At 42.6% G+C, this 23,213-nt stretch overlaps 7 protein-coding genes across 7 annotated transcripts; 4 read left to right on the top strand and 3 right to left on the bottom strand.

The window, feature by feature from the left end:
- Positions 1–3,471: 3,471 nt before the first annotated feature.
- Bcrok1 lies at positions 3,472–5,748 on the bottom strand. Its single transcript, XM_001559472.2, has one exon. The coding sequence runs from the start codon at positions 5,698–5,700 to the stop codon at positions 3,541–3,543; it is 2,160 nt and encodes a 719-aa protein (XP_001559522.1). The 5' UTR covers positions 5,701–5,748; the 3' UTR covers positions 3,472–3,540.
- A 169-nt stretch (positions 5,749–5,917) lies between these two features.
- On the top strand, positions 5,918–6,584 carry BCIN_05g06790 (hypothetical protein). The gene is made up of 3 exons (XM_024693155.1): positions 5,918–5,937; positions 5,991–6,084; positions 6,173–6,584. The coding sequence occupies exons 2-3, from the start codon at positions 6,007–6,009 to the stop codon at positions 6,371–6,373; spliced, it is 279 nt and encodes a 92-aa protein (XP_024548940.1). The 5' UTR covers positions 5,918–5,937; positions 5,991–6,006; the 3' UTR covers positions 6,374–6,584.
- A 146-nt stretch (positions 6,585–6,730) lies between these two features.
- On the bottom strand, positions 6,731–7,626 carry BCIN_05g06780 (hypothetical protein). The gene has a single exon (XM_001559474.2). It carries the CDS (start codon positions 7,532–7,534, stop codon positions 6,989–6,991), a length of 546 nt encoding a protein of 181 aa, XP_001559524.1. The 5' UTR covers positions 7,535–7,626; the 3' UTR covers positions 6,731–6,988.
- Positions 7,627–12,886: 5,260 nt separating this feature from the next.
- Positions 12,887–14,344, top strand: Bcg1. Its single transcript, XM_024693154.1, has 4 exons — positions 12,887–13,106; positions 13,172–13,514; positions 13,598–14,154; positions 14,205–14,344. The coding sequence occupies exons 1-4, from the start codon at positions 12,989–12,991 to the stop codon at positions 14,246–14,248; spliced, it is 1,062 nt and encodes a 353-aa protein (XP_024548939.1). The 5' UTR covers positions 12,887–12,988; the 3' UTR covers positions 14,249–14,344.
- A 725-nt stretch (positions 14,345–15,069) lies between these two features.
- On the top strand, positions 15,070–16,807 carry BCIN_05g06760 (hypothetical protein). The gene is made up of 4 exons (XM_001559476.2): positions 15,070–15,527; positions 15,744–15,923; positions 15,979–16,149; positions 16,306–16,807. The coding sequence occupies exons 1-4, from the start codon at positions 15,189–15,191 to the stop codon at positions 16,447–16,449; spliced, it is 834 nt and encodes a 277-aa protein (XP_001559526.2). The 5' UTR covers positions 15,070–15,188; the 3' UTR covers positions 16,450–16,807.
- Positions 16,808–17,773: 966 nt separating this feature from the next.
- On the top strand, positions 17,774–19,339 carry BCIN_05g06750 (hypothetical protein). The gene is made up of 3 exons (XM_024693153.1): positions 17,774–17,994; positions 18,056–18,208; positions 18,267–19,339. Exons 1-3 carry the CDS (start codon positions 17,845–17,847, stop codon positions 18,930–18,932), a joined length of 969 nt encoding a protein of 322 aa, XP_024548938.1. The 5' UTR covers positions 17,774–17,844; the 3' UTR covers positions 18,933–19,339.
- Positions 19,340–20,275: 936 nt separating this feature from the next.
- Positions 20,276–22,845, bottom strand: BCIN_05g06740 (hypothetical protein). The gene is made up of 6 exons (XM_024693152.1): positions 22,671–22,845; positions 21,864–22,231; positions 21,546–21,767; positions 21,246–21,446; positions 20,527–21,154; positions 20,276–20,459 (listed from the first exon to the last, which is right to left on the bottom strand). Exons 2-6 carry the CDS (start codon positions 22,198–22,200, stop codon positions 20,357–20,359), a joined length of 1,491 nt encoding a protein of 496 aa, XP_024548937.1. The 5' UTR covers positions 22,201–22,231; positions 22,671–22,845; the 3' UTR covers positions 20,276–20,356.
- Between the last annotated feature and the right edge of the window lie 368 nt (positions 22,846–23,213).

The following is a 23,213-nucleotide window of genomic DNA, read 5'->3' as shown; positions in this document are numbered from 1 at the left end:
TCTGCGTCGCATTAAAGCCAGAGCTTGTGGATACTATTATTAATTTTAATGATAATGAATACCCGTTTTTTAGTCTATGTTCCTCAAATGGCCGGTTTTGATGCAGTCGTGAGTGGCAGATGTCTAAGTGATTTGGGAAGGATAAGTACATGATTTATCTTTTCCAGCCAAGCATCATACAGCAAGATCCTGTCTATACAAATGAAAGGAGGGATTGCAAACAGAATTTACACGTCACATATGAAGGGATCTATGGTTCCTCTCTTTACTCCGGCTCCCTTGTGAATTTCCTCACTTTCTTTCGTTACCATTTCTTTTCCAATCATCTCCCTCTTTCTCTACCATGGATTCTCGAACCTACCACTTGGTTCAGTTATCATTCCATCTACTCATCAACTCCATTCGAATCATGAAAGTCTCGATCCCAATCTTTATTGCACAGATACTCCAAAGCTAACAACAACCTTTCAATGGCCAAACAAACGTTGCACATCTTTCCTCATTAGCTAAGAATGTATTGAACACCTCAGAACACAAATGACCGTTTCTGAACTATCAGACAATCCATCTACGAACTTTGAAAACCCTCTGTATACCCAATCTCCAACCCAAGATCCAACCTTCTCTCGTATTTTCGAGATTCTTTGTTGCACATCTCGCCTTCGAAATCTAAAAATACTCTCAAAACCCGTAGCACATTTAGATTCTAGACTCCAGGCACACATCCCAACCCCAACCCCAAGCCCCGATCTCCAACCTCTCTCAATACTATACTAACGCGATACTCACAAGAAAAAAGAGAAAGAGAAAAAGAAAGCCTTACAAAGCCGTCGATCCCCGGACCTAAAAATCGACCATCTGCCATCTAGCTACTAGACAGCAGCAAAATCGAGAATTGTTTCGAATGTTGCACATCTCTCTTTGCGAATCTAAAAATATTACACATACACACATAAATGTGTATCTGCGCGCCTGTATGCACACATGCATGTATGTATATATATAGAATTTCCTGTCTTTGAACAAAATCCTAAGATGGGGTTTTATATTTTACCTGTATCTCGGCATTTTTGCTCATCCTTCGGTTGTTATCCCGCCTACTTTCTTCCTTCCGGTTCTCTTTCCTTGGTGAAATTTAATACAGATAGATAGATGGATAGACACAAATGTTGCGCATCTATCCCACCCATCCAAAAATAAGCTTAAAAAAATCATAGCATGTTGTCTTCCTCCCCTCTCCTCTCCTCTCCTCTCCTCTCCTTTCTTCTCCAGTTACCTAGAGATAAAATTAGTTACCTGTTACCTACCTACCTACCTATCGGTCAATATACGAGCATTCAAAACTCAACAACCCACTGTCTGACCATCCCAGGCAGTATTTAATTGCAGATTCGATATTGTATGTACAATACGGTAGAGCCGATTTCGCCCAATGCGCGGGGTGAATAATGGGGTGCCTATTTACGTTGGGAATTTTCGAAGGAAGCGAAAAATGGGATACATGGCGGCGCGTGGCGCTTAGATGGTGTGGTATGGTGGGTTGGAGGTGTAGGTGGGTGTTTTTCTTGGGAGGGGGGTTCTGTGCATTGTAAATCTTGTGATGAGTTATATAGGTAGGTAGGTTGATGTGATTTTTTGAATTGTATTGATAATTGCACTTGATAGATAAGGGAGGGGGGAAATTTTATTTACCGAGTGTGTGTGCAAATTACCCCTTTTTAGAATTTTCGAATCGGAATTGAAATTGGATTGGATTTGGTTGTTGATGGATAATTTTTTTTCTCAATGGCATGTTAATCATCTAGATGGAGGGAATAAGAAAGTAGCGCTGGATAAACAGTTACAATCTTGCGCCTTTCCCACGCTTTGGATTGGCATATTTATATTTACATATATCAATGTTCGAATGGTAAATCTCTACACTCGAAGACTTCATTTTCTGTTTACTTTACAGTGAATTGCACTTTCTACAATTCTTTTTCCTACTATTTCAAAATCGCATTATATACTTCTACTCAAAAATTAACGATCGTTCAAGTATATCACAATACGAAGTTTGATACCTAGAGAGTCTTGAAATAAGAAAGATTCGCTTAATTTTTCTTTCCCTGGTTGAGATGCTCATGTTTCTCACAGTCCCAAGTATTTCACTTCACTTCACTTCACTCTCAACATGTTATAGCAAAAAAAAAAACATTCTATATCCAGACAACCTCTTTTCAATTCCTATTCCTATTCTTATTCCTCATCCTAGCTCAACTAAAATCCTTATCATCCTGTCTCTCTCTCTCTCTCTCTCTCTCTCTCTCCAAAAAAAAGGACTCATCAAAAAGTCCAACTCCAACTCCAATTCTCTCCCTCTCCCTTCCAACCTCCTCTCAAATCCACCTCTCTAAGTATACTTAGCCCCCCAATGTCCCAACTGATACGTCATCTTCCCCATCAAAAAAAAGTAACACTTAATACAACGATAGTGTGTACAGCAATTCTTACAGATCTTGGCAAATCCAACATCGCTTATGGAAGCGGTGTCGTTGGTTTCGGCGCAGGAACAGCAGACGTAGGAGAAGGTCATTTTCGGTTTGGCGGGCTGTGCGGATGTGGTTGTGATTAGGTTTTGTGTTGGGTGATGGAGTGAGTGTGGTGATGGAGTATGATATGATATGATGATTTGATTTCGTCAGAGACGAATGTAGAACTCGATAATGATAATGATAATGATAATGCTACTAATACCGACGATAGTGAAGATGAAAAAGATTACAAAGCCCAACAAACACCCCAAGAACCTCTCGCTCATATATATACTCACCAAAAGAAATCCACATCATGATTCCGATACGATTCGAAGTCGCTCTACACAAAGCGAGATCGAACAACCAGAAACTAAACAATGAATCTGGGAAATCTAATTCTGGATTCTTTGATGGGTGAGGATATAGGATAGGATCAAAGGAGAGAAGGGGAAGGAGAGTTCTTGATTCGATGTCGATGTATGGAAAGAGATGTCGAGTAACTATGAATTGGAAAATCGATCTGCAGAATCTATCTATTTTCAGATTCTTTGAATAGCGACGAAAGGAGAAAGGAGAATATTTGAAGACAGCTAGGCGAGATGATGAAGCGGGGCCTTTGTTGTTGAGGTTTATATATATATATATCTATATAACAAAGAGTGATTGATGGGTGGGATGAGATAGGATGGGATTGGTTGGTTGGTATTTCTTTCATTCTTTCTTCCATTCCAAGTGGATTAATCTATCTATCTAGCGAGACGAGGCGGAGAGAAAGGGAAGTATATCTTTCTCATTTTCATTCTCGATCACATGATTAGATTAGATTTCTCGATTGAGGTTATGAAATTAAAATAAAAAGTTATGGAAATCAAAAGAGAAGAAGAAGAAGAAAACTCATAGATTCATACTAACCGCTTGGTTTAGGATTGGACATCAAATCAATTTCGGATCAGAATGGAGATTTCATTGACTGATGTACTCGAATAGTGAAGTTCACCGAACAACTCAATTATTAACTACCCACTTAATCTTCAATACCCTCAAACACATCATCATCCACCTCCCCACCACCTCCAACGTTTTCCTGCTTTCGTCTCTTACTTCCTTGAATAGCTCCTTTCCGGTTATTTTCCAACTTCCTCTCATAACCACTCTTCGTACTAATCTGCATTCTCGATTTCGATTTCCCTCCCTTATCCTTTCCATCCTTCCCATCCTTTGCATTGCCCAAACCCCCTCGCCTCGCTTCAACACCATATTTCTTCAACTTTTTCTTTTCTTCCTTGCTAGGTGTTGGTAATGCATCTAATAACCATTTCTGCATACTCGCTTCACTTGCTGGTTTTCCAGCTTGTTTTTCTGATGCTGCGATGATATTTGCGACGTTCTTAACATATGGGATATCCTCTTTTGTATAAAAGGTCACTGCCATACCACCATCACGGCCAGCTCGTCCAGTACGTCCTACACGATGAATATAAGCTGCTCCTGAATTTGGAACATCATAGTTGACCACACCATTGATGCCCTTGAAATCGACACCTCGGGACAAAATGTCCGTGGTAATCAAGATCCAGATCTCACCATTACGGAATCGTGTCATGACTTGATCTCTAACCGAGTCGGAAAGATCTGAATGTAGTACTGCGATTCTGGTAGAACCACCTGCTTCAGCGGGGATATCATACAAGAGTTCAGCGTGTAAAGCAATAGCTCTAGGTATCGTTTGTGTAAAGACGAGGAATGGAGGTCGTAAAGATTCCGTTCCATCTGTAGTTTTTGCTGTGGGTCGAAGCAATTGTCGAAGAGCAATAAGTTTACCAGGTTCTGTCGCAGCGTAGATCAAACGATGTGTGATATTAGGAATTGCAGAATCTTTGAGTCCGACTACGAGACGAACAAGATTTGAATGTTTCTCGAGGCCTAACTTTTCTTGCCTGGCTTGTATGGTAGCCGAGGCGAGAGTTTCAATATTTGAACCCATTGTTGCCGACCAAAGAGTGACTCTTAGATCAGGATTGATACATGAATTCCAGATACCTAATGTCTGTTCTCTGAATAACGGATCAAGAAGCACATCCGCTTCATCGAAAACTAATGTACGAACAGTCGGCAATGGAGCATGACTGTCTGAAGATCCTAAGGATAAGGCATGAAGGAAGATCAAAGGTGTTGTGACCAGTATATCAGTCTTGGTAAGTGGCTGACTAGTTGAAGTAGTCCCCTCGACAGATTCGTCGTCATCCTCCTCATCGTCTGGCTGGTCCTTTTCCTCGGTATTGGCACTCGGTATTATCTTCATCCCTTTCTTCATTCCCAAAATCTTAACTCCAGTTCCAACGCTGAGCTTCTTTCCCTCGTTGACAATTTGACTAGCGAGCTCTTTCGTAGGCGCTATTATAACAGCCTCCAAATCATGATTCTTATCAGAAGTTCGACGTCTTTGTACTATCTCATTAATAACCGGTATTAAAAATGCCAAAGTCTTTCCACTTCCAGTAGGCGCAACAGCCAATAAATCCAGGGTACTCGACAACTCATCGGTATCTACTGATGAGCTACTCAATGCAACTGAAGGCTTCAAAAGTAGCGGCAAACTTCCCATTTGAACTTCCGTGGGAATTTTGTATCCTTGATCCTTCAAATTTTCTGATAGTCTGCCTGATATCTTGTATGTAGCTCGTAAATCTTCAAACGCCGTCAAGGGCTGTGGGTATAACTGCTTGATCTCCTCCTTTGTACTTTTAGCAGGCTTCGACTTCTTCGACTTCTTAATCTTCTTTTGCGGTTTCGCGCAAGGCAGAAGAGTAACCTTCAATCGATGCGATTTTAATATCTGTCGACATTCTCCCTCATCTAGAAGTGCCTCTGGCTCTGAGGATTGATTTGAAGGTGCAGGTTTTGGCGCATCGTCTGTGGAAGTAATTTTCTTGGATTTCTGCGCCGCAGGTTCAGATGAGAAGAAATTGAGATCCCCATCTTTTTGCTCCGTAGTATCAGCCTCCTGAGATGGTCCTCCTCTCTTTCTTTTCTTGCCTCTCGATTCGGGAATGGGATCGTGGTATAGTTGAGGATTTGCAGATGTTCCACTCGAAGGTAATTTCGAAGCAACGCCTCCTAGTTTTTGGGATCCATTTTGACCCGACTGCTTCGACGATCTAGAAAGCAACCTCAAAATATCCATTGCTGCGAATTGTCGAAGTTTTCAATATCGAGCGCTGTTCAAACTATCGCAAAGTTAGCTAGCTATATTTTCGCGCGGGATGAACATTTTATTTTTCGAATTCTGCCACTGGATGCCCCACCACCGCCTTCCTTTTCCATCCAATCAACAATGCCAAAGTGGATGGAACCGGGACTTCAAAATAAATTTACAACACAGCTCAGAGCTCTTCAATCGTACGCCAATCCTCACATCACGGTATGTTAATTGAGCCGCTGGCAGAAGGAACATTTACTGATATTCTGCTATAGCGATACAATAGCCATCATGCCAGAAACATCCATTTCCCCACCGGCCGTCACACGCCCAAGCAAACCCGTTTCGGAAGCTCTTTTGAACGAGAAGGTAAATACCATATTATTTCGAATCCGCAGCTACATAACCTATGAACTAGATATATAAGAAATACACTGCTAACCCAGCAATTATCTAGTGGGACCACTGCCTTTCCTCGATGCTCATACGATCCTCCGTCGGACTCGGATTTGGTGTTGTCGCCTCAGTATTGATATTCAAGCGAAGAGCATGGCCTGCATTTGTCGGTGTTGGATTCGGTGCTGGAAGAGCTTACGAGGAGTGCAACACCTCATTTAGAAGGGTAGGAAAGGACGGTATTAGAGTACAGAGACCTTGAGTGGATAATGGCTCTATTGGGGGAGTGGGGTGGTCTTGGAGTACATAGACGTGGATGGGAAGCTTGAACACTTTGGAGTGTGTATGATTATATGAAGTGAAGACAGTGCTTCAAATAATTCTGGGCTGGCTCACTTCTCTGAAATGTAGCACAAATGTTCAATTGGCTTGTGAAATTGGTCTCGCGTGATTATAGTTGTTTATCCAAAGCATTCATTTTCTAAAAATTGAGCGTTGACGATTGGTTTAAGTTTGTGTCTCGAAGTGATTTTGATTCATTAGGTTGTGCTTGAATTTTCCAGTATTTCAGTACTGCTTTCAATTAGTAGCTATCCCATTACTAGTAATGTAAATCTCTTGGAGCCAGACAAAGGGTCATGCATAATTTGGTTCTTTACTCTCTTCATCTCGCGATTTAGAGGACAACAAGCTGCTCACAAGCGTTAATTGTTAAGTTACAGACCGTCAAACTTCTGGCGCCTCGCTTTTCTTCGTAGCTAATTCAATCCCCCCCTCTGATGAATTATCATATTGCAACACTCATCAATTTAGTACAAACATGTATATTCCACGTCAGAACTCCATCATAGTTGGTCACAAATTCGATTCGTCTTTCTCAAACGGCGCTTTTCCTTCGATCCCCAAGACTTGGAGATCTCTTGCAGCCGTCTCCCAACACAGTACGTGCACTCCCGCTTGATATACTCTGATGTCTGGATAAATCCGCTATCTTTCCCGTCCAAGCATGTTCCAATTTGACATCTCCCGCTTTTATTGGAGAAGGATGAGACCATTTTACTGCCTGACCGAATTTACTCCCATTCTCTTCACTCGAATAAGTTCTTCCATCAAGCTTAGCCATAAGAATATCCTGATTCATGTTGTCTTCCATCCCATATTTGATAGCCCGTAATCTACGGATATACCATGTCACAACCATGTAGGTTCCGTAAGAGAGCCAGAGAAGTAATGCGACAATGCAGAGGATTAGTAGCAGGAGGACCGGAGGATCGATTCTTAACTTTTGAAGGTTGGGGTGCATCGCATGCGGTCGACTTAATACATTAGCTGCGGGTTTAGAGAATGGCGGAGAGCGGTATGCAACAATTTGGTTATGGCGACGAACATTGTACGGACGTTGTTGTTGTTGAGCGTGAGACATTTGAAGCACTTGCGTAGCTATGAATGACTGGGTAGTAAGTGTTGTTTGGGGTATGGTTCCAACTGGCTCAGAAAGTGATATTGTATCTGCTCTAACGAAACAATTTGGTAAAGAAGATGACAGACTTAGGTTAAGAAACGAAAATATAAATGGCTCTGAGGATGTTTAGCATGCTTGCCTTGATGGAGTGTATGTGAAGAAGACATTGTTTGGAGGAAATATGTAGATTGTGGGTTGGTCTTTCCAATTTTGATGATTCCACAAGCTTTGCATGTCAAATAAGGTACCATGTGAAGCATTCAAAGCAAGACCATGCCACTCAGACAATAGCCAACGCTGATTGACTGCATTCCTTGTGTTCAAAAGTTGATAAAACTTCTCTAGTCAAACATATAGAAGAATTGATTCGAGTTCCGTAAAATCACCATGCATAGGCAGATAGGTAAAGTTCCCTCCCCGAACTTCTATCACTTGGTGTATGGCTCAAGGTAGCATGAACCTCAAATTTGGTAAGAAGATATGACTACTATGTAGTCAAGAACTCTGCTTAGGTAAGGGAGAATGATACCTAGAGATGTATTCTGCAAAGAAGAACGATTAAAGTTATCCGTTGTCGGTTTGAGTGGTTAGTATAAGGGGCCAGGATTCGGAGTTTTCGGGTAAGCAAAGAAGATGGGAAACATTGTTTGAGAAGACAACCAGATTGCGATACCCTCATCAGCGACTTCGCATGATTCACATCAGGTCAGAAAGAATGACTGTGGAGACTAAATGAAAGCAATCAGGACAGTCTTCCAACAACCTGTTACACCATCTGAGGTTTGTCACCACTCTTCGTTTCTGAGTAAGGATTTCATATAAAGAAGCATTCCAATTAATACAGGGCTGAGTAAAGAAAGTATGCTTAGCTGTCTTGTAAACACAAAACTTGATTCAGCTTGAATACGGAATGTGAACCAGCTTGTACCACCGCAAGCATCAGCAAACAGAAAACACGAGAATCCTGTAAGATCTATTTCCGAAGATTATGGATCACAACCTCAATCCCAATCCCAATCCCATTCTCAATCCAAAGATTTCGACATCTGAGTCGCAGTTACCAAGATTGAAAAGCCGGACAAGCCTTGAGCAGAAGGACATCTCGATTGTGATTCGTGATGAGCGCGTGATCGTAAGCTTTGGAAACTTTAATATTGCCCGCCTCTTGGTTATGTTTAGGCTATCGAGCGTACCAATATCTGGCCATCGACTAGGTTCACATATCGCCCACAACTCAAAGAGGGGATGGAACAAAAACCACCAGGTATAGTAATAATAAGCTTACATAACGCCTAGCATGGCATGATCGTGCCTCTTAGCGATGATCTTCCTCGAGATGTTTCTTGCCCTGGGCAAAGTCAAAGGCTATACGCAATGAAATGCTAAACATCCTAGTCCTTCTGATGGCAAGACGTAAATATTAATAATTCTCACGGAGAACCCATTCCATTCATCTGACAAGGAATTTTCAAAGCTTCTGGAAGGAAATTGGAAGGAATTTCCAGCAGATTAACCCCTTTTTGGCGGCTATCGACGACCCACTTGCTGCATGGCGGACATGGATATTGAAGACGGCGGTAAGGTTCAAGCATTCTGTTTGAAATGATGCGAAAAAGCAGTATCCAATTATTACGATAGTTTCAAGAAGTCCTTTTTACCTAAGCAGTGTGAAATTGATTCGGCTGATGGATTTGGAGGCTCGTCAAGTGTTCAAGACATACGGAGTAAGATAAGAATCATAAGATGAAAAGCGAGGCCCCGTTAATTGTAGGTAGATCAGGACATATGTAATCTTGAATCCACCATGGCACCATGTAATAACGATTTTTGAATCAATCGAGCAGTCTGTGGGGTGTCATGGGTGTGGAAATGGCTGGTCTAGGTGGTCTGGCTGGCAGTTGTTGAAGAATGCGGACTCGAATTGTTTCATCCATCTTATGCAAAAAGAAAGGTTTGAGCGGCGGTAGAAGCGGGACGGTCTTTCAGGAAAACAGGAATCGAGAGCCTCGGAACATTTGGATTGACATGCTTTCATCCAAAGTTGTATTATGATCATCGGATAGTAGTTGCTGCCATCGAAAGATACTCCGCAGTTGAAATACACTCCGTGCAATACGAAAAACATCAAGTTCTGCTGTGACTATCAGTACTAATTAAAGTACGCGGGCCCGCTGGCAGACCTGGAATTGCGATGTGAATCCACGAGCAGTCAAACGGTTCCATCCATCAAAGCTTTCCATGTCGGATAATTCGAGGATTATTCAAACCATTCTGGTGTAATTCATCAAGTTTCATTGGTTCACAGCAGGATATGTGGCGTTTTATGAAGCCCCTTCTTTCTCATGCAGGCAATTCGTATCTGCCCCAACATTTACCAGATAATGTATGTACGTAGGATCCGTACTTGTACCAGTATGTAGGTACTCAGGTGCTCCAATATACTCGCATGAACAGTTCCCATTCCTTAAGGCTGATGAGGGAAAGATGATGCAAAGAAGGGGCGGGAATGAATGAAAATGAATTGTGTGGTGTGTGATGTGTATTGTGTGTTGTGTGTTGTGTGTTGTGTGTTGTGTGTTGTGTGTTGTGTATTGTGTATTGTGTATTGCGTACGAGCAATCTGTAATGTGGAACTAATTGACCTTTTCCCTTGAGGATGCTAGATGGTACGTTCCATCACTTGATAACATGACTTCCCTCCTACTTCCTCCTACTTCCTCTTCAAGAACGAGTCCCGAGGCTTTTGATATACGGAGTAGTTGAAGAATCTAAAGACGGTACCGATCAGTCTTTTTCTTCAAGAGATTCAAAAGAATCGATGGTTCTCCTGAGACATTAGTTATCATTGGTTATTGGTTACACGTATCTGACTTGTTTTTTTTTGCTTCTTCTCTTTCTCTTTCTTTCTTTCTTCCCTTCTTTCTCTTCCTCAATTGACGCTATAACCAAATCATCCTTCTTCCCATGCTTCCATTAATTTTAAAGTACGGAGTTCCCTCTCTGATTCGTCAATGGATCCTTGTTTTCTTCTGCATGGTGGAATTAACCCCTGGTTCATTCCTTGCGGACGGTATTGTTTTATCCTAGTTGCTTTGCCATCGGTAGGTAGTCTCTGGAGTAAGTCAGATTCTAATAACAGACATGCAGACTGCTGCAGACTGCAGTTAAAATCTTCCGAGCTCTGTGTTAGCCTTCGATTAATGTGCAGCACTCAGTTTATAGAATGTGAATCACTAAAGAAAGCCTACATCCATCCAACTGGTAGCACTAGGTAATGATGTTGGTATACTCTACATCTGATCGAGATGACAAACTTTATGAACGGCTGTTCTTATAGCTCGATATTCTAGCAAATCTTCCTATCTTCTGACTAATAAGCCTTCAGCTCACCAAACTTCCCTTCACTAGACAATAGAGTTCCAACCATAAGCTTGCTGCTTCAAACCTTCGAGAAGTGCTCTGCAGTATCAATTTAGATGATGCAAACTTGTAACATTGATATCAACATATGCATGAGATGATAGACGAATGCTGAACAATAGCCAACCTGCGGAGTATATTTGCTTAGCTATAAGCTCCTCACCTCTCCTCCGTCGGTATGGAGACATCCACCGCGGAGCTCTTCCTTATTCTATACATCGTAAATACATCGACATGGCAAGGAAGGATATATCCATCTATTCATTGAGGAGCAGACAGTCTAAGTAACGGCAGCCAGGCAGAGTACACGTCCCCGTTATGTCAAGACATTTACTAGTCAATTAGTTCGGATTCATTAACCATTAACATCAAGCAAACTTCATTCTTTTTTTGTTGATAATCCTTTCACTTGTTGTAGCTGCAGATTGCCGTCATTGATTGAGATGGACAGTCTTCTAATGAATCATGACACTGATCATTGAGCAATTGAGCAATTGAGTTTTCAAGCTCTACTATTGCGTTGGGGGGGGGGAGTATATCGTGTGTGGCAAGTGGTAAGTAGTAAGTAGTAGTAAGTAGTAAGTAGTAAGTAGTAAGTAGTAAGTAGTGAGTAGGTCACAAAGGAAGATTCTTATCTTGATATTCACTTCATCGTCTACCGTTTACCTACCCGCCTCGTTTGCTATGGCAAATTGCATTAATTATGTTTTTTTTTATATCAATTCTCGAGGTCTCTGCATGCTACCTATGTTATAACTGGGTATGCTGTACACTTATTCACTTTATTACTCATCTGGAGCTCATCTTCTTTATGTGGAGTGTAATATGAGCGACTCCCTAGCATGTATGAAGGTAGCTATCTAGTATCTGCCTACCTGCTCTACGACTTCGCTACCTATCCACCCCCTCCTCTCTCGCATTCATAAAAGAATCACACTCGAGTAATAATAATGATGATAAAACCCTGATCCGCCTCCACTTATTCCTATCCACTCTCATACATTCCCCTCCCAGAATCCCAATTGGGAAAGACACTAGCGCACAGCCAGCCGAGAATTTGCTCCGTAGGCCTTTCACCCCTTCCCTCTTTTGATTGTAATTGATTATTCTTTCCCGACTACTAGTGACTAGCAATTATAACGAGGGACTAGGTAGTATAAACTTACCCAAGTAGAATGCTAGATGATCCCAGAACAAGAGGGAAATCAAATCAAAAGACTCTTTCTCCGTTCGTTCGTTCGTTCGTTTGCTCGTTCAGTTCAACCATCGATTCATCCAACCCATTCATTCCTTTCCGACAAACCACTACCTCCCGAACCCATCTATCGACCAAAGACCAACTTTGGTTCACATAATTGTTTTCCATCCCATTTCATTTCCATTCGAGCTGCAGGAGATTTCTGTCCCATCCATTTGGTCGACCACGAACCGCGACTGTACTTTCTTAGGGTTTGAGGATTGAAAGAGTGTATTGTTCATACTGGTAAGTACATCAGCCGGACTTTCTTTGTTTCCATCGCAATCGAAAGAGAATAAATAGTGTCAACCCAAATTGGCATCCATTCACACTCACTACACAAATGGTCTTGTCGGGAAGACCGACCGACTGCGACACACACACACACATACACAGACATCTGGGAAATCATTTACGACTCGAACTCTTTTACACCATTTCGACGACCAACTCTTTCAATCTCGGAAAGAAGCATTGCATCTTGCATTGCATCTGAGTCCCCCCTCCCCTATTCACCAACCCGACCGAGTTCAATTCAACTTCAATCCAGCACCACTCGTTGCTGATTGTCGCCTTTGCTTACCATCAGCAACATTTCAATTATTCAGCCGCAGTTTGTTCATTGTCTGATTTCCACTAATCATTTTCCTTTCACAGACCGCACTCTATCTTGCGGCCGGTTCTGCGACGAATTTACACTCCCCTTACGACCCTTTTTAACGACTTTTAATAATTAAATACCACAATAATCTATCAAGATGGGTTGCGGTATGAGCACTGAGGAGAAGGAGGGAAAGGCGAGGAACGAGGAGATTGAGAACCAACTGAAGAGGGACAAGATGCTGCAGCGAAATGAAATCAAGATGCTTCTTCTTGGTAAGTAACATTGTCTTCCATCACACTTCGTCTATCATCAATTAGGTAGTCTAACACTTTCGTAGGAGCTGGTGAATCCGGAAAGTCTACTATCTTGAAACAGATGAAGCTTATCCACGAGGGAGGTTACTCGCGCGACGAGCGAGAATCGTTCAAGGAAATTATTTTCAGCAACACAGTCCAATCAATGCGCGTTATCCTCGAAGCCATGGAATCCCTGGAATTACCTCTCGATGATCAAAGAGCAGAATACCATGTTCAAACCATCTTCATGCAGCCACAACAAATTGAAGGAGATAATTTACCACCCGAGGTCGGAAGTGCTATTGCAGCTTTATGGAAGGATGCTGGTGTTCAAGATTGTTTCAAGCGATCAAGAGAATATCAATTGAACGACTCTGCGAGATAGTAAGTATTTGATTGTGGATACATTTCGGAAAACCTGTCGAAATTTCTTGTGAACAAAGCTGATCCTAACACTCTTTGTCTAGCTACTTTGATAACATCGAGAGAATCGCTCAGCATGATTACATGCCAAACGATCAAGATGTCCTTCGCTCCCGTGTCAAGACCACGGGTATCACCGAAACAACCTTCATCATTGGAGACCTCACCTACCGCATGTTCGATGTTGGAGGACAACGTTCCGAGCGAAAGAAGTGGATCCATTGCTTTGAGAATGTCACTACAATCCTCTTCTTGGTCGCTATCTCCGAGTACGATCAATTACTTTTCGAAGATGAAACTGTCAACCGTATGCAAGAAGCACTCACACTTTTCGACTCGATTTGCAATTCAAGATGGTTTATCAAGACCTCAATTATCTTGTTCTTGAACAAGATCGATAGATTCAAGGAGAAGCTTCCCGTTAGTCCTATGAAGAACTACTTCCCAGACTATGAAGGTGGAGATGATTACGCCCTCGCATGTGACTACATCCTGAACAGATTCGTCAGTCTCAACCAGCACGAGACCAAACAAATCTACACCCATTTCACTTGCGCTACCGACACTACGCAAATTAGATTCGTTATGGCGGCTGTCAATGGTAAGCTTCATAACTCCCTAGTGTCCTGTACCGTTGCTAACTTATTCTAGACATTATCATACAAGAAAACCTCCGCTTGTGTGGTCTGATATAATCATGGAATACCCAATTGCAGTTGACCTATATCGACTACAGAAATCTTCTTAATTCAGCATGGCGTTAATTACAAAACCGGGGTCTCATTTTTCCAATACCAACATCTTCTTGCACAGTCACTTTCGGTCTTGCAACCTTTTTTTGCTATAGAACCATTGTTTTTCTTCGAAAGGGGTGTCGAAGATACGGTAGTATCGGAGCACTTCATGGGTTGTTTTACTTGACATTCGCTTCGATGTGCCATCTATTATATCCCTTCTACGTTTTAGGGGGTAGCATCGACCGAGACTATTTTCTCTTATTAAGTTTTGTTTTAAATCCTGTTTGTCATATTAATAGCGACGACGTAACACCGTTCGGGATGTGGTTGGTTTAATGCCAGCAACTGATGATGTCGCACGGTTTGCGGTTTGCCGTGTTCTCTTTTTTGATGAGGGTGGGGGAGTTGTGTAGTAAGTCGAGAGTGAGATGAATAAGATGAAGCTTTTAGCTGGTTAGAAGGTTGCAGGTGTACGAACACGAAGATGGGTGATTGTTGGATGGCTCGTTGGGGCTTAAAATGATGGTGGTGGTGGATCTCTAGGCTGATGGGTAGGCTGAATCGCAGCAACTGCTTATTCACGTTAGGCATTGATACCATAGTCAATTAATTAAAAAGATTCATATTGATCTACTTTTGTACTTGTGTTTGCTTTTTGTGACCATGAATGTGTATTTCGAGTTGGGAAATGATTGGCTAAGACATTTATGACCAGCTATGGTAATGTTTTGTAACTTATGCAACCTCGTGGCAACTAAAACCTGCAACAAACAACACATGATTGTATTCTTTTGAACACTACATTGCGACAATTGTAACTGCATGTTTGAACTTCGTACATTGATTATTGTCATCTCACTTACATCTAATCTCTAATTACACAAGCAACGTGATAAAGATGATGTTTTCATCGCGCAAACGATCCAACGTCGGGGTTGTGGAAAGATGCAAGGGAGTAGTGCTGGGGTATTTGGTTTTAGGGATGGGCGTGGGAGATGTTTGGGGGAAAATCACGTTGGAGAGTGTGAGGGGGATTACGGAGGTTACGAGGGAGGGGAGGGAGAGAGTGGGATGGGGTGAGGGGGGTGGAGGTGGAGGCGGGAATGTGGTGGAGATGAGGATGGGGGTTGATGGGGGAAGGAGAGGAGTGGAGGGGTGGGGAGAGGGAAATGAGAAGGGAGGACAGGTGATTATGAGTGCTGGGAATGGGGATGCAGATCGAGACGAGATTGAGGATGTGAGTTTGCTTTCTTACATTCTTTGTTTGTGGGGCCCTGGGGTTGGTGGATGATACTGTGATGGTTATCAGGAGACATAAAAGGGAAAAGGGGGTTGAATTGCTGAGACATTGTGAACGGGATGGAGTGATGATAGCAATGGAATGAAGATGATGCGATATGGTGATCAAAGAAGGCAAATAAACTAATAATGACTAACCCCTCATTCCTCACAGACGGTAGCGGCGGCTCTGCATATGCTCTGCGAGGATCTCTTGATTGAGTTGGAGAAACCTCTTTTGATTTCTTCTTCTTCTCCTTCTTCTTCTTCTTCTTCTTCTTCTTCTTCTTCTTCTTCTTCTTCTTCCTCCTCCTCTCTCTCGTCCTCTGCATTTGCGTCTTTCGAGGATACAAAGGTATGTTGTCTTCCTGCGTCTGTGCCATAAAGAGATCTTTGTTGATAGGAAATAGGGAGAAGTCAATTGTACTCAGGTGAAGACAGATTTTGATGACTTACTGAGGGAAACAACATGGTTTCTGTATCAGGTTCAGGAACGTCAGATGGTGTGGAGGTGGGCGAGGGGGAGCGCGGTTCAGAAGGGAGTGGAATGGTTGCAGGGGCTGTGGGCTAGTAGAAGGAGTGTAAGTTGGTTGATTTTCTTTGGGTTGCTTGATCATTCGTTCTTTTTATCCTGGAAGTGTTCATATCGTATGGGCTTTTGGGGTGTTGGAGAATTGATCACGAGGAAGTGGTGTCATTGTGAAATTGGAGATGGGAATTACAGCTAATGATGACAGAATTCTCAAGATAGAAGCTTCATCGAACAGCAATTGGAGTTGTATAAGAAGACGGGATGTTTTGAGAAGGTAAATGATGAGGTTTTGAGGAAGGATATTGAGGTTGTGGAGTATTTGAATGATTTGATTGAGATGTTTCCTTGATGGAGGTGAGGATTGGGGGTAGAGGTGGAGGCAGAGGAAAGGAAAGAGATGGATGATGACGGGATGATTGAGTATGGCGGGATAGAAGAGTATGGGGAGTAGATTTATTGAAAGGGACTGCAAGGCTGTTTAATGGGAGAATGAATTGGGAAGTGTATAAGGAGTCAATGGAGGAGATGATTAATGCTAGCGAAATTGAGAATAGCAACGAGCATGGAGGATGCATAATATCGGATTGGCAATAGCCTGGAATGTTTCATTTTTGTACGAGTAGTACATATATCATTCAGCAATGGGCAGGAGTACAATAGAGGATCGGTATTGGAACAGAATGACACCTTCTTACACTTTGTCTCCATCTCCTCATATTTGCAGGAGTTCTACTGTTCGAGGGTATATCCTGAGCTAGATGAACCCAAAGAATGCCCCCCCAGAGAGTTTGTAGCATTGTATATATACTTTATATGTACTCTCCAAAGATGCTCCCTTCCACGGCCTCGTCTAACACACTGCGCAACGACTGGTGAGAACCAGCTGATCATGAGACATATATATTCTTACTCTCTACCTTGGTTCTTGCTCTCTACCCTAAACTATTGTATTTGCCAGTATGACGCTTCATATTCGTGACTTCATGTGATATAGCCAAGATACACTCATTGGACATACTATCCATCCAAACTCACCAGCCAAAAACTACCACCAGTGACCTCGTAAATTCTCACCAATCCCACCAATAACTACCTACAAATTTCCCCTCAATCTACTCCAAGTCCCCAAATCCCACTTATCTAAGCATACTTCACCATTTCCACAAGCACCATCCCCATCCAGCACGCATAACACAAAGCCAGCCCATCCATACCACACGCCGTCTAGAATCTCCCCCAAAGTACCCATCAATATATATCCGAGACTGTGATTCGACTCGGGAACCCACATGGGATATACTAAGGGTTGGATGCAATGCGTAAGATGGACAATGGGGGTTTTGTTGCACGTCTGAATTTTTGCATGTTCGCCGACCATGGGATTTGCGGCCGGATTGGGATGGATCGGTGAGGTGGCCGAGCTTGAGGCGCTTTTGGGATGTTACATCTGTGTGGAAGCTCACTCCTCATCGGGAACTCGTCGGTAAACTTTAACATTTTCTTTTTAACATTTTCTTAAAACTTAAATTTGGTCTGAGCTCACCGGATTCTTAGTCAGCACCAGCCACAGTTTTGTCTGGAAGCGGAATTTGCAAGGGGGGGATAGCCACAGTGGTGGTGGAATGAATCGACCAAGGATGTGGAGTGATTGGCATTATTGAAATATATTTGATGATATAATGTGATAAATTGGACAACTTTCACGATTTGTTAATGTGATTTTTGATTTTGGCAGCAAGAAATTATGGCAAGACTTAATACCGTACCTGTTCCGGCGAGAGATCCGACAGCTACGAATTTGGAGCGGATGTTGGTGAGATTACAGAAAATTATCTTGGGTCCAGATACGTCTGCCAGTTCGCAAAGCTATGCTGAGTGGGTGAAGATGGGCGCGGTAAGAACCTTTTGCGGTTTTTTCTATGAAGGGGGATGGGGCTAATTGTGCAATGCTATAGAATCTAGAATATGCGCGGGGCTTACTGGTACACGTAGAGCAGGATGCGCAGAATATCAAAGTGTTGTCGAGAAAACAGGAGATCCAGGCGGACTTGGTGCGCAAAGGACATTTGATACAGAGACTTGGCGAAAGACTGGAGGAGTTACGTGAGGTGTGTATATTTCTTGATCTGCGGAGAATTGGGATATGTGCTAATAGCTTGATTGTAGCTTGCAAGCTATGAGGAAGAAGGCGAGGATTCCTCTGAGGGAGAAGATCTGTTAGGGATTGCGCAAGATACTCCTTCGGAAACGACTGACGAAATGATGAATACGAGCGAAGACCGATCAACACCTTCTCCTACCAATTATACATCTTCTCCTATCATACAAGCGGAGTTGGATTCTACACCACCACAAATCCAAACTCAAACCTCCCAGGCTCCCGAACCATCTACTCTCCGCTCTCGTAATCCCCGCGCTGAACTTTTCGAGAATTCCTCGAATCAAGCTTACACAACATCTACTTCTACCTACCGACCAGCACCCACCCCCTCGAGCACCACCACCGCCACCACTGAAACACTCCTCACTCACCACCGCACCGAACAAGAAGACCTAACCAAATCTCTCCTCTCCATGGCGCAGGAACTCCGTGCTCGCTCACAAACCTTCGCCAGTACCCTCGCCAGCGATTCCTCGGTGCTTGATTCTGCAATCGCGGGGATTAATAGGAATGAGCTTGGATTGGAAGCGGCGTCGAAGAGAATGGGTTATTTGAGGACTATGACGGAGGGGAAGGGATGGTGGGGTCGCATGATGATGTATGCGTGGATTGCGGGGCTGGCGGTCCTGGCCGTGTTGGTGGTGTTTGTTATGCCGAAGTTGAGGTTCTGAGTTGGGAATGGGAGGAGGGGTTGTGGAGAAGATTATTTCAAGAGAGTAGAGGGAGCCAGAGAAAAATGGGATGGCGTTTTGAGCAAAATAGGTATTTTGATGAAAGGGGGAGTTTTGCGGTGTTCGAGGTGCTTGGGAAATACCATAAATAGTGGTAGGCTTTCTTCTATCTTGATATATTGATTCTAGCATGTTTGGACGGGCATTGGACGGAGCTAGATTATGACAGCATGGATTTTCTCATGTTACGAAAAGTGGAACAGGGGAGGAAGAGATTTGATGTATTGTATTGCATTTGTTGAGTTGGCAAAGTAGCAATATGAGATGGGCGATTTTTGTCGTATATGTATATCATGTATCGGGTATCAATCATCATTTTGTATCATGTCACATCACATCACATCACATCGTATTGTTTTGTATTGCGAGTTTGGTTTCGCGAAGATGAAGGATGGATGGGGAGTCAGTTGTAAGTTGTAAGTTGTAAGTTGTAAGTTGTAAATTATAATTCGTCAAAACGCTAATAAATGATGACTATGCTGAAGATATGAAGATATCCCTTCTGACTTGCTTTTGGAGGTTGAAGGTGATGTTGATGTTGATATTGATGTTTTTCTCTCGGTAGAGTGGTATTCGACTAATTCATCTCCTCTCCTCTCCTCTCCTTTCCTCTCCTCTCCAATTTGATTCCTTCGATTCGACTCTTTTCCTTCGAGGCATTCGAGACATTTTCCCGTGGGTGCTGCTTGATATGATATTCGTCGTTCCTCGGGTACTATCTCCTGAATTCGAGATTCGAGATTCGAGATTCCATGCCATGGATCATATGTCATGTGTCATGTGTCGTCTCCAATATCTCTCGTGTCTTCTCGTGAGAAGTGGAGGAAGATAGAAGGGGGGTGGAGTGTGTGTGTGTGTGTGAGAGAGAGAGAGAGAGAGAGAGAGAGAGAATAAATAACTGGCTAAGTAATGCAATCAAAGAAATGAAATCATAAAAAAAGAAAAAAAAAAAAAAAAAAATTGTTTGAAAGGAAAAAAAGAAGAAAAAGGAAGGGAAAAAAATAAAGAAATTGGAAAACTAGAGATGGGAAAGATGTAGAGATGTAAAAAAAAATGAGAAATATAGGGAATCTGATTTTGTGGGTGATGTGGTTGTGTGTTCGCGGGGTGCTGTGGTGGTGGTATGGTGATGCGACGATGGAGTGTGGTTGTTGCTGTGTATGTGTGTATGTGTGTATGTGTGTATGTGTGTATGTGTGTATGTGTGTATGTATGTGTGTATGGTTGGGCTGGGTATTCGTGTATTAAGAGTTTAGATCGAGGATGTCATTTGAGGTCGACGTGGATATAGAGGTAGGAATGGGATGTGATATAAGATGCAAATATTCTGGGGATAGATAGATTTTTTGTGAACGCATCGTTTTTTATAGAATGATCGCATCATCGACTGAATTTCCCGAGGTGGAAAATGCGGGTTGTACTTGCGAAAAGCGGGACGTGGCGGTAGTTCTGGGAGGAGAGACTGGGCTGGTAGGTGTTAGACTAGGGGGAGAGAAAGAGGGGGGGAAGGGAGATGAGAAATAAAGGAACTTACTTTTCCATTTTTTCATCCTCGGTATTCGAATCGCTGCTATTCGTCTCGGGATCTGAATCAGATACCGTGATCACATTTCCCTTCTGCGAACCCGACGAGTTTTGCGGTCTAGGAAGAAGCGCTCGGTGTGCGTGACGCTGTGTAGAAATAGGAGAAGATACAGAACCCCTCATCAACTCATCGAATACATCGTCGTCATCCACTTCGCTATCACTATCATATTCGAAATCTTCTTTTCTCTTTCTCTCCTCGATCGCTCGGGATTCTTCCAGCGTCATCGTCATCATTCTCTCTCTTCTCCTCTCATTCTCGCGCTCTTTTTTCTCGACTTCGCTGCTTTCTTCTTCTTCTTCGGCGTCTTCTTCTCTATCTCGGATTTCTTCACCGCAGGAATCCACTCCGGTTTCGTGGAATATGGCATTGGAAATAGATTCGGTGTCTTTCCAGCTGGGCGCCTTGCGCCAAGATAGTAGCTGTCCCATTGGTCGACCTAGGGTAGGTCTTTGAAACCGGAATAAATCTTTAGGATGGTTTTCTGGGAGGGGCTCGTAGCGATCGTCCCATTCGATGCCGGTTTTGGATTTGAAGATGGTTTTGAAGTCGGAGAAGGCGGCGAGGAAGATTTTGGCTGTGGGGAGGTTAACTTGGGGGACGTGGAAATGGGGAAGAGAAGAAGAAGGGAATGAGGAAAGGAGGGAATGAGAGGAGATAGAACTTACGACGACAATCTTCTCGAAGATAAGAGGGACTTTGATATGCAGTCGTTAGTTTTGCTCCGGCCATATAGGTATGCGGTTCAGCATTGGATTCGAAGAGGTAAACTGTATATTTCTGATTTTTATTTTTACCATGCAGAAGAACACGGGTGAGGACGACTTTATATTCGAAATTCGTCTGATCGATATAAACATGATTGAGTCCTATTTTGATATTAGATTGCTCTTCCTCGATTCCAGATACCAAAATTCAGAAAGCATGGGATATAATGAAACAGGAATTCATCAAGGGGAAATACATACGATCATCACACAATTCCTTACTCGCTTTCACATTCTCCTCGAATCTCTGTCGGTACTTGATCTTCTGATCTTCAGTATGATGTAAACGACGGATTACACGGCCGAGTGTATATCCCGTGACGACGAGTTTCTTTTTCTTGTTAGTTTTTAGAGTCAGGCAATCGACTAGCCAGTCGATGACAACTATATGGCATCGTTTCCCCATAGCCATGGCTTTGCGGACTATGACATACACTCTGAATCAGCAAATCACTTTAAGAGCACACACATAGATACATATATGAAAGATATATGAAAGATATGAAGAATAAAACATACCCTGAGCCCCCTTCTTCTTGTACTCCTTAATAGTCACAATCAAATGCGTCGTATACTTATCCACATCCCTCACATACTCGCCTCCATGAACCGTAATCCATTTACTAATTTTCTCATAGTTCCACTGGGATTCGGCGTTGGGACCGGGATGCTCGGCGATGAAGTCGCCCGCGAGTGACATTTTACAACCGCTGAAAATGGGCTTGAGAGCACCGTTGCTGTAGGAATTTTTGTTACGTTTGGGTTTGGGAGGTGTAGGAAGAGAGGATTTGTGGGATTTGGATTTGGATTTGGATTTGCTAGGGGTTTTGTGCGTAGGGGCGTGGATGCGTGGCATGTTTGTTGGTGGTGGGGAGGCTTCAGATGGTCTAGAGGATGTTAGATAAGTGTGGTGTGAAGTATGGTAGCAAAGCTCTAGAGGAAAAATAAACAACGATTGCTAAAAATTGACAGTGAGGTTTTTCCATCTATGAAATTGATGACGGGTGACGTGAGTATGCTCAGCAAGGAAGCAGACTAGACGTAGCCTGAGACCAGAAACACAGTATTATATGAATTAGTTATACCATAATGTCACGACCACAAAATAAACGACCCCAACGCCTTTATGAAGTCTCCCTCCATACTTCATAGAAAATAAATATCTCGCTTAACGCAAAATGGCAAAATCTGCCCCAAAGCCAAACACGATGAACCGAAAATCTTAACAAATGAAAGACGAAAACTTGGAGCAGACACTAAGCTACGAAAGTGAATCTATCAAGAGGTACCTGAATAGAAAAGGCAAAAAATAAAACCTCAACTCACGAAGATATTGGATCTTGAAATCTAGGAATGTGTAGTTCTCGATAAAATGGTTGATCCGATGAGATACGAAGAGAAGTTATGAGATTGACGATTTGATATCCGAAGGAAAGATTTCAAATTTCAGACAAGAAATTAGATAGGAAGAAGTTGAAGCCTGGAGAGAAGGGAGAGGGAAGATCAACGTAGGATAGCCCAAGTAAGTAGTAATGAGATCAATGCGATCAAGGAAGTAATGTAAAGAAAGAAGCTGTGACACAAAATAGTAGTGTGAAAGAAAGTAAGTATTCGATTGCAACTTTGGAATTATTGAGAAATTGATATCGAAGTGGGGCAGGACAAAAATATTGAATATATTTCAAGACTAGAAAGGTAATCGCGACTGTGGATGGGAAAATTGATTCGTCCGAACACTAGTAGGGACGAGATTATTTCTTAACGATTGAGGGGTAATAATTGAGAGATGTAGAAAATGAAACCAGTCCACTTCTCAAGTATCAACTATGGTAGTCATTATAAGTAGGTATCTGTACTAGTAGCTCGAAG

The sequence above is a fragment of the Botrytis cinerea genome, chromosome 5 (assembly GCF_000143535.2).
Source record: "Botrytis cinerea B05.10 chromosome 5, complete sequence".
NCBI classification, from domain to species: Eukaryota; Fungi; Ascomycota; class Leotiomycetes; order Helotiales; family Sclerotiniaceae; genus Botrytis; species Botrytis cinerea.
Note: the sequence above shows the minus strand (reverse complement) of the source record. Positions and strands in the feature narration are given on the sequence as shown.